The 12,166-nt window shown below is 40.7% G+C and overlaps 1 protein-coding gene across 11 annotated transcripts in view; it reads right to left on the reverse strand.

Moving 5' to 3' along the window:
- Nucleotides 1-467: 467 nt before the first annotated feature.
- MAP3K7CL (MAP3K7 C-terminal like) overlaps nt 468-12,166 on the reverse strand; it is a 127,935-nt gene continuing 116,236 nt past the window's right edge. For all 11 annotated transcript variants that reach the window (XM_051859470.2, XM_070071898.1, XM_070071899.1 and 8 more), the window contains one exon: nt 468-1,610. In XM_051859470.2, the coding sequence (XP_051715430.1) occupies nt 1,430-1,610 (181 nt within the window). In that variant the 3' untranslated portion in view covers nt 468-1,429. The remainder of the gene's footprint in view (nt 1,611-12,166) is intronic.

Below are 12,166 nucleotides of genomic sequence, written 5' to 3' on the forward strand. Positions count from 1 at the left end.
TAGCTGTTTCACTTCCAATCCAGCTTCCTGCCAATGCACCTGCAAAGGCAGTAAATGATGGCCCAAGAGATTGGGCACCAGCCACCCGTGTGGAAAACCCAGATGGAGTTCCTGGCTCTTGGCTTTGGCCTGACCCAACCCTGGCTGTTGCCACAATGTAGGGAATGAACCAGCAGATGGAAGCTTCTATCATCTATCATTTATCTCCCTCTCTCCATTTCTCCCTCTTCCCTTCTCTCTCTCTCTGTGTGTGTGTGTGTGTGTGTGTGTTTCTCTCTCTTTTTTTCTTTCTCTTTCTCTTTCTCTCTCTCCACCCCATTACTCCACATTTCAAATAAATATTTTTTAGTCAGTCTTTCCAATAGACTTCTTTTTTCAGGCTCTTACAGACAAGAACAAATTCTGATCAGGGTTAGGCAGTTCCGACTTTAAGCTTAAGGAGGGTTCAGAACAGAACAGACTACACATTGGCAATTTTCATCCATGTTTAATGAAAAAGAAGTTACATGAATAGAAATGGACAAAGAACAAAGAGATCGATTTGGGAAAATATGGTGATAGGTAGAACAATGAGGAAAAACATGTTCATCCTGCATTTCCTCACATATTCCTTTTAGTTATTACTGATCTAAAATAGCTCCTTAAGTTCAAAACAAAGTCATAGTTACAATGTCACTGATGTTTTCATGGGAACTCACCGAAGTAACGTCCCAACAATCCTTTTCCATTTCTGCCATGCCCCGGAGCACACGCAAGCAGAGGCTGAGGTGCTTACTGTGAGCTGACACAGTGGGAAGCAGAGGCAGCCTTCTCTGTTTCTGCACTGCCATAGCAAGCTAGCCCTGGCAGATGAGCCTTTGGCACAAACTCGGCTTCTGTTACTATTTTCATAAGAAAGCTTTTACGATATGCAACCATTTATTCTTAGTACAATCAATCATTGGAGGATTAAAGCTGACTCTGGTGATAATAAATAGATGCAGAGAAGTTTCTGACAGTTAAGATTTGGGCAGATTTGAAACGTTAAAGGCATGAAATTTAAAAATGCACAGTTGGGGAACTACAGAGAGCATCTTCCTCGTGTGTTTCACAGCTCATGAGCCTTAACAGGATCAGTAGACTATTTTTATCATTTTCTACCCTGATGGACAGTGGGATCGTATTTTCCTAAGTAAAAACAAATACATATCTTTGGGAAAGAATAATGAACTCTGAAAACATATTGGTAACAGCTCAGCATTAATGATCTCACTGAAAATAACCCTTCTCGCAGACTCGAAGCTGGCAAGTACTAAACTCATTCTAGACATGTGCTGTGTGCATAATAAAGAGAAGCAATAGGCTTTATTCACTATCCCTTTAGAATAAAAATCTTTTGGCCAGTGTGTGCAGCCACCAACCTCTCATGCTCACATTGAACAACTTCAGGTTAGGACGAGCCCTGCCTCTTCTGATACTGTATTCTCAGTTTTTCTAGTTGTTCCACACATTGTGACTGCGCCAGCTTCAAGGTACGGTTTTCCTCCGTCAGAGCCTCGAACTCCCGAACCAGCTGAGCTGCATCCACCTTCTCCTTTTCTGCCTGGTCCAGCTTGGCAATGAGCTCCTTTCTGAAGATTCGGGGTGCAGGGCAGGAGGAAGCACAGAACGCAAGGCAAACACATTAAATTATGCCACAGCATGATGGCAACAGAATGTTTCCTTCAGCTCGTCCAAATTTTTACCCACCTCTACTTACTTCCATCGTCTTATTTGTCCAGCTTAATAAGGTTTAAATCACTTTATTTTATTTTAGAACCTCTACTAGACTCATCAAAAGTACTAAACATACACAAAAAGCCGCATAGGTTTTTCAATAGTCAAAAACAAAAGATCATTTTAAGAGTATGACAAATTATAAAAATTATATCTAATTAAGAAAAAAAATCAGCTTATGATTTAAAGTGCTGCCTATCCAGTAGGAAGGAGAAATTTTAGTTGCCTCTTAGTGAGTTTTTGCCTTTGAAAATCAGTTCATCTGTCTTTGTTTCCTATATCTGTACATTCTATTTTTACTAGACTTCCTTGAGTTAAAGCATCCAATTCTATCTTTGTGGGTTATTACTTTACAAGTCATTTCTGAGTCCTTACACATATACAGTCATCCCTCAGTATCTGTAGTGGGTCAGTCCCAGGACCCCCAAGGATACCAAAACCCACAGATGCTCAAATCCTTTGTGTTAAATGGCATCGTGTTTGCTTATAACCTATGGAATCCTCCTGTATTAGTTAATATGATAACTAATACAATATAAATGCTATGTAGATACTTGTTACACTGTATTGGTTAGGGAACAATGACAAAGAAAAAAATGTCTTCACATATTTCACATGTTCAGTACTCAGCTATATAGGAATAACTCTATAGTAGGCCATTTCAGTTTGTTTGAATTTGGAAATACAGAACCATAGACACTGAGGGCCAATGATGTTGCAGTCCTAATTAATAAAACACTGCATCTACATTTGGTGCTGGCCTGACTAGAGTTGGAAAAACTAACTGAGAATACTTGAAGAAACTTGCAGCGACAATGTCTTAATTTCAGTACATAGTTTTCAACACCTCATTAATGTAAATGAACATACTAAGTAGGTACATATCTAAAGTCCACATCTAGATTTAATGAACCTGAGAACCTAAAAGGATATTAGGTTCACTCCCCTTATGTGGGTCAGTTAATCCTAACCTAGCCTAGACTTAACAGAATTCTCCTTACCTAACATAAATACTAATCTTTTTGTAGTTCACAAGATCTTTGAAGTCATAGGTTTAATGTGTTGGTTTATATTTAAAAATTATTAAAGAAATTAAAAATTCTTAAACAAAACTTTATTTAGGCACTACTCATAGTTATCTAATGCTAACACCAGCAATACAAACTCTTTCCTTTAGGAAACCCATCTACAAATCTGTGTATCTGAAAAACATTATTAAGTGTTCTTCACCCTAAAGAGGAGGAAGAAGAAACATCTTGGTAAAGCTGATTTAAAGGAAAGTAACGAGTAAATAATGGTGCAAGACACATGTCACGGAAGTTGGAACACACTGCCACCAGTGTCCAGTCCCAAGCCTGCTCTTCTTGGGCTCCTCCCACCTTCCAAACTCCTGGGACTCTGTGGCTGTGCTCTCAGGGAACAGTACTACATGCCCGTTACAAAATAGGAACAACCTTCTTATATACAAAACATGTAAATATTGTCTTTGTTACATTTATTCATGATTATTGTTGGACACATTTCTTTTTTTAACTTTTATTTAATAAATATAAATTTCCAAAGTACAACTTTTGGATTATAGCAGCTTTTCCCTCTATAACCTCCCTACCACCCACATCCATCCCATCTCCCACTCCCTCTCCCATCCCATTCTTCATCAAGATTCATTTTCAATTATCTTTATATACAGAAGATCAATTTAGTATATACTAAGTAAAGATTTCAACAGTTTGCACCCACACAGAAATACAAAATATAAAGTACTGCTTGAGACTAGTTATACAGTTAATTCACATAGTACAAAACATTAAGGACAGAGATCCTACATGGGGAGTAACTGCAGAGTGACTCCTGTTGTTGATTTAACTATTGACACTCTTATTTATGGTGTCAGTAATCACCCAAGGCTCTTGTCATGAGCTGTCAAGGCTATGGAAGCCTCTTGAGTTCGCCACCTCTGATCTTATTTAGACAAGGTCATAATCAAAGTGGGAGTTTTCTCCTCCCTTCAGAGAAAGGTACCTCCTTTTTTGATGGCCCGTTCTTCCTGCTGGAATTTCACTCACAGAGATCTTTCATTTAGGTCATTTTTTGCCACAGTGTCTTGGCTTTCCATGCCTGTGAAACTCTCATGGGTTTTTTAGCCAGACACAAATGCCTTAAGGGCTGATTCTGAGGCCAGAGTGCTGTTTAGGACATCTGCCATCCTATGAGTCTGCTGTGTATTCCGCTTCCCATGATGGATCGTTCTCTCCCTTTTAGATTCTATCAGTTAGTATTAGCAGACACTAGTCTTGTTTATGTGATCCCTTTGACACTTAATCCTATCTTTTTGATCAATTATGAACTTAAATTGATCACTTTAACAAGTAAGATGGCACTGGTACATGCCACCTTGATGGGATTGAATTGGAATCCCCTGGCACATTTCTACCTCTACAATTAAGGGTAAGTGTTACTAGCCCAAGTGATCCATTTCAGTTCACAATTGATCACACTGATAGGTCTAAGAGTCAAAGGGATCACACAAACAAGACTAGTGTCTGCTAATACTAGCTGATAGAATCTAAAAGGGAGAGAACGATCCATCATGGGAAGCGGAATACACAGCAGACTCATAGGATGGCAGATGTCCTAAACAGCACTCTGGCCTCAGAATCAGCCCTTATGGCATTCAGATCTGGCTGAAGAGCCCATGAGAGTATTTTAGGCATGGAAAGCCAAGACACTCTGGCAAAAAAAAAAAAAAAAAAAAAAAAAAAAAAAAAAAAACCTAAATGAAAGCTCTCTGTGAGTGAGATCCCATTGGAAAGAATGGAGCCATCAAAGAAGGAGGTACCTTTCTCTGAAGGGAGGAGAGAACTTCCACTTTGACTATGACCCTGTTGGAATAAGGTCGGAGTCGGTGAACTCAAAAGGCTTCCATAGCCTTGGCAACTCATGACTAGAGCCTAGGGAGATTACTGACGCCATAAACAAGAGTGTCAAATTGTTAAGTCAACAACAAACAACAGGAGTCACTGTGTACTTACTTCTCATGTGGGATCTGTCCTAAATGTGCTGTCCAATGTGAAGTAATGCTATAACTAGTACGGAAACAGAATTTTACACTTTGTGTTTCTGTGTGGGTGCAAACTGATGAAATCTTTACTTAATATATACTAAATAGATCTTCTGTATATAAAGATAATTCAAAATGAATTTTGATGTGAATGGAATGGGAGAGGGAGCAGGAGATGGGAGGGGTGCTAGTGGGAGGGAAATTATGGGGGAGAAGCCATTGTAATCCATAAACTGTACTTTGGAAATTTATATTTACTAAATTAAAAAAAATAAAAATAAAAAAAAGAGTAAGTGTTGTACACATTTCTTTTGTTTTGTTTTGTTTTTGTTTGTTTGTTTGTTTGTTTTTGACAGGCAGAGTGGATAGTGAGAGAGAGAGACAGAGAGAAAGGTCTTCCTTTGCCGTTGGTTCACCCCCCCACCCCACAATGGCCGCTGCGGCCAGCGTGCCACACTGATACGAAGCCAGGAGCCAGGTGCTTCCTCCTGGTCTCCCATGTGGGTGCAGGGCCCAAGCACTTGGGCCATCCTCCACTGCCTTCCTGGGCCACAGCAGAGAGCTGGACTGGAAGAGGAGGAACCGGGACAGAACCGGCGCCCTGACAGGGACTAGAATCTGCGGTGCCGGCGCCACAGGAGGAGGATTAGCCTAGTGAGCCACGGTGCCGGCCTGGACACATTTCTAAAAGCCTCTCTTCTTCTCTCTTCAATAATATGAAGGGAAGAAAGCAGAGTATATATTCCTGCAAAACAACAATATTCAAGTTTCTATTGGAAATAGGTCCAGAGCCACTGGGAGCCTAATAGGTTTCCTGATCAAAAACTCAACCTGTAATGTTTCAATATTCCCGAGCTAGAAAATAACCTGACCATCTCATTCAGTCAGATCTCTAACATTTTTCACTTTTCCTTGCATAATACTATTTTTTGTTTTACTTTATTTTATTTTTTTATTTTTTTTAACTTTTATTTAATGAATATAAATTTCCAAAGTACAGTTTATGGAGTACAATGGCTTCCCCCCCCATAACTTCCCTCCCACCTGCAACACTCCCCTTTCCCTCTCCCTCCCCCCTTCCATTCACATCAAGATTCATTTTCAATTCTCTTTATATACAGAAGATCAGTTTAGCATATATTAAGTAAAGATTTCAACAGTTTGCACCCACATAGTAACACAAAGTGAAAAATACTGTTTGAGTACTAGTTATAGCATTAAATCACAATGTACAGCACATTAAGGACAGAGATCCTACATGGGGAGTAAGTGCACAGTGACTCCTGCTGTTGACTTAACAAATTGACACTCTTGTTTATGGCATCAGTAATCACCTTAGGCTCTTGTCATGAGTTGCCAAGGCTATGGAAGCCTTTTGAGTTCGCCAACTCCGATCATATGTAGACAAGGTCATAGTCAAAGTGGAAGTTCTCTCCTCCCTTCAGAGAAAGGTACCTCCTTCTTTGATGACCTGTTCTTTCCACTGGGATCTCACTCGCAGAGATCTTTCATATAGGGTTGTTTTTGTTTGTTTGTTTGTTTGTTTTGTTTTGTTTTGTTTTGTTTTTGCCGGGGTGTTTTGGCTTTCCATGCCTGTAATACTCTCATGGGCTTTTCAGCCAGATCCACGTGTCTTAAGGGCTGATTATGAGGCCAGAGTGCTGTTTAGGACATCTGCCATTCTATGGGTCTGCTGTGTATCTCACTTCCCATGTTGGATCGTTCTCTCCCTTTTTGATTCTATCAGCTAGTATTTGCAGACACTAGTCTTGTTTATGTGATCCCTTTGACTCTTAGTCCTATCATTATGATCAATTGTGAACAGAAACTCATCATTGGGACTTGAGATTGCATTGGTACATGCCACCTTGATGGGATTGAATTGGAATCCCTTGGTATGTTTCTAACTCTACCATTTGAGGCAAGTCAGCTTGAACATGTCCCAAATTGCACATCTCTTCCCTCTCTTACTCCCACTCCTATATTTAACAGCGATCACTTTTCAGTTAAGTTTCAGCACTTAAGAAGAATTGTGTATTGATTACAGTATTCAACCAAAAGTATTAAGTAGAACAAATAAACAAGAAAAAATACTAAGAGAGATAACGTATTAAGTTGTTCATCAACAGTCAGGGCAAGGGCTGATCAAGCCACCGTTTCTCATAGTGTTCATTTCACTTTAACAGGTTTCCTTTTTGGTGCTCAGTTAGTTGTCACCGATCAGGGTGAACATATGGTATTTGTCCCTTTGGGACTGGCTTGGAAATATGGGAGAACTTTATAACACTTTTCCAACTTTTCTATAAGTGTAACACTCTCAAAATTAAGTTATTCTGGAAAAAAAAGTAAATGAGAATAGAAGTTCAGCATTTTCTTCCTGTACTCAATGTACCTTCTTTTGCACCCAATTTATGATCACTGAGAAAAACCTAGCACTGCCCAATTAGAAATGGAACATAAACCGGCCGGTGCCGTGGCTCACTAGGCTAATCCTCCACCTAGCGGCGCCAGCACACCGGGTTCTAGTCCCAGTCTGGGCTCTGGATTCTGTCCTGGTTGCCCCTCTTCCAGGCCAGCTCTCTGCTGTGGTCCGGGAAGGCAGTGGAGGATGGCCCAAGTGCTTGGGCCCTGCACCCCATGGGAGACCAGGAGAAGCACCTGGCTCCTGCCATCGGATCAGCGCGGTGCGCCTGCCGCAGCACGCCAGCCGTGGTGGCCATTGGAGGGTGAACCAACGGCAAAGGAAAACCTTTCTCTCTGTCTCTCTCTCTCACTATCCACTCTGCCTGTCAAAAAAAAAAAAAAAGAAAGAAAGAAATGGAACATAAACCATCATAGATTTGTGTACATTCATGCTCCTTGGACTTGTGCTGATCTTTGGCTCTTCCAAGGTGTTTAAAATAGAACAGGCTCATAATAAATACTTGCTGGATGAATAATTGAAGAAAAGGGTAGAGATCATTGATATTTTAAAGATAAAGAAAAAGAAACTTCAAGTGTTCCATTTAATTGAAAAAGCAGTCTGGCTAATAAAAAAGTGCCAGCAATCAAGATTATCCTTCTGATTAAATGTTCCCCTGAACAAAGTTTATAAAGTAAATGACAATAACTAAATATTGACTACTATAAGTCCTCTCATAACTATCAAAGAAATTTAGTGGTTAAAATATAAACGTAAAAAAGGACACGCTCCAAATCCTCTACTCATTCATCTATTCTTGTTCTATTTTTGTCTTTTCAAATTATCTATGTCAAACAAATAATTTAGATGGAAACAGAGTTTCTTTCAAGCCATGGTCATTCTTCAAGATGGGAGTTGGTAGCACTGAGTATAACAATGACTATTTTCCAAGTTTGTTACCTGACCTCATTTAAGACTTGCAAAGCCATCTCTATTAGTTTTGACTGGCAGAGATAATAAATCACACAGTCACAGATTTTACAACCAAAAAGAATGGTCAAGATTGTCTAGTCCAATTTTCTTGCATTAGAGAAAGTCAATAATAATTTCTTCTTTACTGCAATCAAGAAGACTCAATTGATAGGTTTCTAAATTAATTTCATGTACTTGATAAGCAATTATACAGATATTCATTGAATACTGTCAAAATGTCTGTTGTCTTCTCTCCAAGACCTATTTATATAGACAGATTTATGCTCATTCATTAGCAATTCATAATTAAGCCCTGGCACATGAAGCTATAGAAATGATTTTATAAATAAATGATCTGAAGAACAAGTCAATATTTATAATTAACTGGAATGTGGTCTTTTCATTTCTTGGCTATCATTTTTATCATTTCCTTCAACATAATGTGATATGGGTGTAGAAGACCATAGTTACAGGAATCTTATTTCTGAAGTCAAAAACTTGTAACAAATGTAGCTTAACTCTTTGAAGGCCATAACCTTGGAGTCTACTATAGGTCAACAGCTATCTGATCTTAAGTCAGGGCCTAGAAATGCTTTTAGTTGTTAAAGCAGATGAGGCAAGGAGATGTCCAAATGAATGGGTAAAGAAAACTTTGAAATTTTGTGGAAACTAAGTCCAAAATCCAGGCCTTTCTTTATGTTGTGGATGGTTGGTATATGGATTCATCATTAGGACAAAGATTTCTCTATTCTGGAAGACAACTTTGGAACTTTCAAAGTTGACTAAGAACTTTTACTTGGAAAATGCAAAATTCCATACTGGCTCCAGTGAGGTAATAAGTTTTTGGATAATATTATAATAAAATATCTTCAACATAGTGAGACTTTCTTTAAAGATAGGGAATTAGATTGCCCTGCAGGTGTTCTTGAGAGTCACGTGTCCAAGTATGAGCATTTCTGCACAGGAAAGAACACATGCTTCCAGACAACAAAGAGGTGAAAGTCTGCCTTCACGTTAAGCAGGTTGAAGAATAGTAAGTGGTACTGAACTGGAATTTCCAAAGGTCGACCTAGACTGTGGTGGCGAAACTCAAGAAATGAATAATGCATGAACAAATGTACTAATATCTTTTGGTAGCCAAAGGGCAACTTTGCAGCCTTGCAGGAGGAAGCAAGACTTGCTCTAAAGCAGGGTTTTCAACCTTGGCACAACTGGCATTTTTGGCAGACAATGCTTTTTTGTTGAAAGCTGTCTCTACATTGGCATACGAGGCTTAGCACCATCTTAGGTCTCTACTTTCTAGATACCAGTACCAACTCCCACTTCCAGTCATCTACAACCACAAACATCTCTGGATAGTGCCAGTGTCATGGGGGCAGGGACTGGGGCCTAAGAGAGACAGAGTCACCCCATTGCGAAGCAGCACTGTAAATGAAATGGAGATTCCCACCATCAATCACTCTGAAAAAAGTTAATCCCGGGATAGGATAAGAAGAAGGACAAAATGTTTCCTGCCTCTGCTTCTCCAGAGTTTGGACTGGAGCCTCCTTTCCTAGCAAAGGAAACCTATTTAAAGTCATTCTCAGTGAGGAAAGGTAAATATTCTGTCCCTTTCAATCCAGTTTCTGCCAGATGATTAGGTGGTGGGATATCTGAGAATGAGATTCCAGTTGAAAGACTGGACTGCCTGTGATGACATGATATAAAGTCTAAATTATTATGATTCAGGGCATTAAATGTAATTACACAGCTTAGTGGAGTCTGATATGGGCATTTCACATAAAACTAAATCCTAAAATGAGATTCTTTGGCTATCCCCATGTCTCTTCAAGCCAAGTGAAGAACTGAGACACTTCTATGACTCTTCTATTAGTTCCTTAGCAAATGTGTTTTGAAATCTTTCGGCAAACCAGGCACTGTTCTCTATTCTTCCCAGCCCAGTCAGTCTTGGGAAGTTCATCTCCATTGTTGGGAAATAAATCCAAGCCCTATACCTTATCTAGAATGCATGTTACTCATATCAGATATTGCAGGAAAGAGAAAATACAGCTTTTCCTCCACCTTACTACATAGCCTGCAAATACCTGCAGAGAAATATAAGGGCATTCCAAAAAACTTATGGAAAATAGAGTTAAAAGGTGAGTTCTGGCCGGCGCCGTGGCTCAATAGGCTAATCCTCCACCTTGCGGCGCCGGCACACCGGGTTCTAGTCCCGGTCGGGGCGCCGGATTCTGTCCCGGTTGCCCCTCTTCCAGGCCAGCTCTCTGCTGTGGCCAGGGAGTGCAGTGGAGGATGGCCCAGGTGCTTGGGCCCTGCACCCCATGGGAGACCAGGAAAAGCACCTGGCTCCTGGCTCCTGCCATCGGATCAGCGCGGTGCGCCGGCTGCAGCGGCGGCCGTTGGAGGGTGAACCAACGGCAAAGGAAGACCTTTCTCTCTCTGTCTCTCTCTCTCACTGTCCACTCTGCCTGTCAAAAATAAAAAAAAAAAAAAAAAAAAAAAAAAAAGGTGAGTTCTTTGCGGCCGGTGTTCTGGCACAACGGGCCGCCTCCAATGCCAGCATCCATATGGTTTGTATCCAGAAGTGGCTGCCCCACTTCTGATCCATCTCCCTGCTAATGGCCTAGAAAAAAGCAGTGGAAGATGGCCCAAACACTTGGGTCCCTGCACCCATATGAGAGGCTCGAGTGAAACTCCTGGTTCCTGGCTTCGTCCTGGCCCAGTTCTGGACACTGTGACCATCTGGGGAGAGAACCAGCAGATGGATGATCTCTCTTTATCCACCTCTCCCTCTCTCTGTGTAACTCTGATTTTCAATTAAATAAACAATTTTTTTTAATAAAAAGTAAGTTTATTTGGTGCCAAAAACATTTGAAATCCACACATAGAAGAGATCTTTAAAAAGTTCATGAAAAATGCAAATTATAAGAAAACTACATAAACTTTAAAATTTTCATATTAAAATGAATTTATTTTTTAATCCCATTTTCCCATGAATACTCATTTACTGTTTCATTCTAACGGTAAAAACCTAATTTCTGGCCGGCGCCGCGGCTCACTAGGCTAATCCTCCGCCTAGCGGCGCCGGCACACCGGGTTCTAGTCCCGGTTGGGGCGCCGGATTCTGTCCCGGTTGCCCCTCTTCCAGGCCAGCCCTCTGCTGTGGCCAGGGAGTGCAGTGGAGGATGGCCCAGGTGCTTGGGCCCTGCACCCCATGGGAGACCAGGAAAAGCACCTGGCTCCTGGCTCCTGCCATCGGATCAGCGCGGTGCGCCGGCCGCAGCGCACCGGCCGTGGCGGCCATTGGAGGGTGAACCAGCGGCAAAGGAAGACCTTTCTGTCTGTCGTCTCTCTCTCTCACTGTCCACTCTGCCTGTCAAAAAAAAAAAAAAAAAAAAAAAAAAAAAACCTAATTTCTGTGGACTTAGTAAATAGTTAAGAAAAATATACTTGACTATAAAAGTAAGGTTTGGTTTTTAGTATTTTCTTGCTCTGGGGTCCTTTTACAAAGAAAATCATTTTGTGAAATAAAGAAAATAAAACAGATAAAATTGAACCTTCTCTGTGTGACCTTGATACACTCCCCTGCCTAACACCTTCTTCAGTCCAAGTCTTTGAGAGACTCCCCAAAATACAGTTTTTTAAAAATATTTGCCTTTCAGAATACCTAAAAGAAATAAATGCTTCAGGTTAAATTTAAACATCTCTCATTTTTGGAAACTTAACAACAAATTTAAATGGCCAGTTCTGTGGCAAAGCATATAAAGCAGTCCTCTGCAATATGGCATCCCACGTTGGCACTGGTTCAGGTCCCAGCTGCTCTATTTCCAATCCAGTTCCCTGCTAACAGCCTGGGAAAAGCAGTGGAAGATGGCCCAAGTGCTTTGGTCCCTCTGACCTACTGGGGAGACCTGGAAGAAACTCCTCTCTCCTGGCCAAACCCCAGCCATTGCAGCCATCTGGGGAGTGAACCAGCA

The sequence above is a fragment of the Oryctolagus cuniculus genome, chromosome 4 (genome assembly GCF_964237555.1).
Source record: "Oryctolagus cuniculus chromosome 4, mOryCun1.1, whole genome shotgun sequence".
Lineage (NCBI taxonomy): Eukaryota > Metazoa > Chordata > Mammalia > Lagomorpha > Leporidae > Oryctolagus > Oryctolagus cuniculus.